Genomic DNA, 2047 nt, shown 5'->3' on the forward strand with positions numbered 1-2047 from the left:
GGTGGCCCAACGACTTCGCAACATTCAAAAGCAGTTTCTAAGGAAGCACTCAACAAGTACTGAAGCTAGCCGTCACAAGATAAACCCAGGGCTGCATCACTACGTCCGTACCACAACGCTAGTAAACGTCATGCGCGGTTGGGAAGGAATGCCGTCTCATGAGTCGACAAAGCAATTCAAGTGGTACATGGAAGAGTACGCAGGTTCCCCGTCCAGCCGAGACTCAATCGTGCCCAAGTACAACTGGGGGTGCAGCGAGTTCATGGCGATGGCAGCCAACTTCCTTCAGCGGGAAATCTATGTTCTAGCATACGACACAGACCACAAGAAGCAGTGGTACTGTTCAATGTACAAATCGAGCACGACGAAGCGAGGGACTCAGACGTACGAAATTGGGCAGCATATTCCTCTGCAAGTAGGGCGGTGCACTGCCCTAATTCGAGCGGCAAAAATGCGCGACACCTGTCCACCCCTAGTCATTCGGCACTGGGGCGAACATTACTCGGCGTTTGTTCACAAGAGAGCACCAGTGAGTCAGCCGCAGCAACCGGACCAAGTAACAAGCTTGCAGCCGTCCAGCTGTGCTCAGGAACCAGGACACACGCAACCACTACACGATGGCGACTCCTCTCAAGTTGCATGGAGCCTGACGGGATGGGACGGCAATGTGACGGAACTTCACCGTAAGCTCACAGGCCTGACAATCTCTCATGACCTGAAGTGTGAGATTCATCTCATCCTCGAGCATGCCGATCCATCGCGGTACAGCGAGCTGTTAGCGTTCCTAGTGAACACTGCATCCCAGCTATCACTACCTGAAAGAGAACAACTCAGGAGCATGGACCTGTTTGCCGAACACTCAGCAGACGTGACAGCCCTCTTGCAAAAATACCAGATTCCATTAGCGACTCTACGGCTATGGCAAACCGAAAGTGCCCAAGCTCAGCAAGACGAACGAGATATGCAATGCTCTCAGGAGTCCAGACAGAGCCATAAGTCGGACTCTTCCTATCTACCATCCAGCGCCAACTCATCGCAAGAGATGCCACCAGCACGAAGGAAGCCCGGAAGGGTCAAGGAAGCAAGCACCAAAACGTCCAAGCGTCCCCATACTCTCACGCCCATGGAGGCAGAGCGTATACGACAGAGGATGAAGCCCAAACAAGCGCACCCGGGCCAGACCGACGGGACACAGCTGATGATGGACGAGCCCATGCCACGAGCTTATGAAGGCAACGACAGTGGTGCAGCGACCGAGTGGGCGGACAGGTGGAATAACCTCGCCGGGGTATGGCCGTCAACGACAACCGCTCCATTTCCTCTGTTCACGAGCACGCCAGACGAGTGGAGTTACACGGCGCAACAGGAACCCGCTCAACTGGCACTTATGTGCCAACTATTTGAATTCCCAGAAGAAGTCTTGAGTTCTCTTGGTGACAAAGTTCTAGAGGTTTGGACAGCAGCTTGGCGACACGAGTGTCTTCACGGACGACTAGTCGCCTATCGCAGTCGTACAACGGACAGAGCCACCAGGAAATGGATTGATGAGTGGATAACAAAGCTGACACGACCTCCGCCGCAAAATCTAGCCCCGCTGATTGATAACAGGGAAGCCTGGACACGCCTACGAAACAACAGCTACGGAAACGACGACATTCTGAAGCTTTGCGATGTTGGTAATAAGAGACGACTAGCGCAACATCTGCTCTGCGCCATCATTTATGAGAAGGAATTGCAGGTGTTGACCGGAACCGAGGAGGACCCAGATAATGGTTCCCTCTCCAAGTTGATGCGACACTTACTAGCGCTGGAAGTGAACGCCCGGTACAGGGATGCTTACCCCGTAGCTCGTGGACATGTGGACTGGGGAGCAGTAGCACGCTTCTTCTCCGACGCGGTTGAACGCGGCGGAGGGGAGTGGGACCGCGATCATTAAAGGCAGCCAAGCGCTGCCTGCCGTAGCTCCAATGAGTATGGATAATGGAGCTACAGGCGACGTCTACGGGCGTCATATGCATATGCAAGACCAAGAAAAAATTGAACGGCG

General features: G+C 53.8%; 1 protein-coding gene across 1 annotated transcript; it reads left to right on the forward strand.

Moving 5' to 3' along the window:
* Nucleotides 1-130: 130 nt before the first annotated feature.
* Nucleotides 131-1936, forward strand: PPTG_19752 (hypothetical protein; the record flags this gene model as incomplete). The annotated part of the gene is made up of 1 exon (XM_008918293.1): nucleotides 131-1936. One exon carries the CDS (start codon nucleotides 131-133, stop codon nucleotides 1934-1936), a length of 1806 nt encoding a protein of 601 aa, XP_008916541.1.
* Nucleotides 1937-2047: the final 111 nt, after the last annotated feature.

Source organism: Phytophthora parasitica, assembly GCF_000247585.1.
Source record: "Phytophthora parasitica INRA-310 unplaced genomic scaffold supercont2.175, whole genome shotgun sequence".
NCBI classification, from domain to species: domain Eukaryota; phylum Oomycota; class Peronosporomycetes; order Peronosporales; family Peronosporaceae; genus Phytophthora; species Phytophthora nicotianae.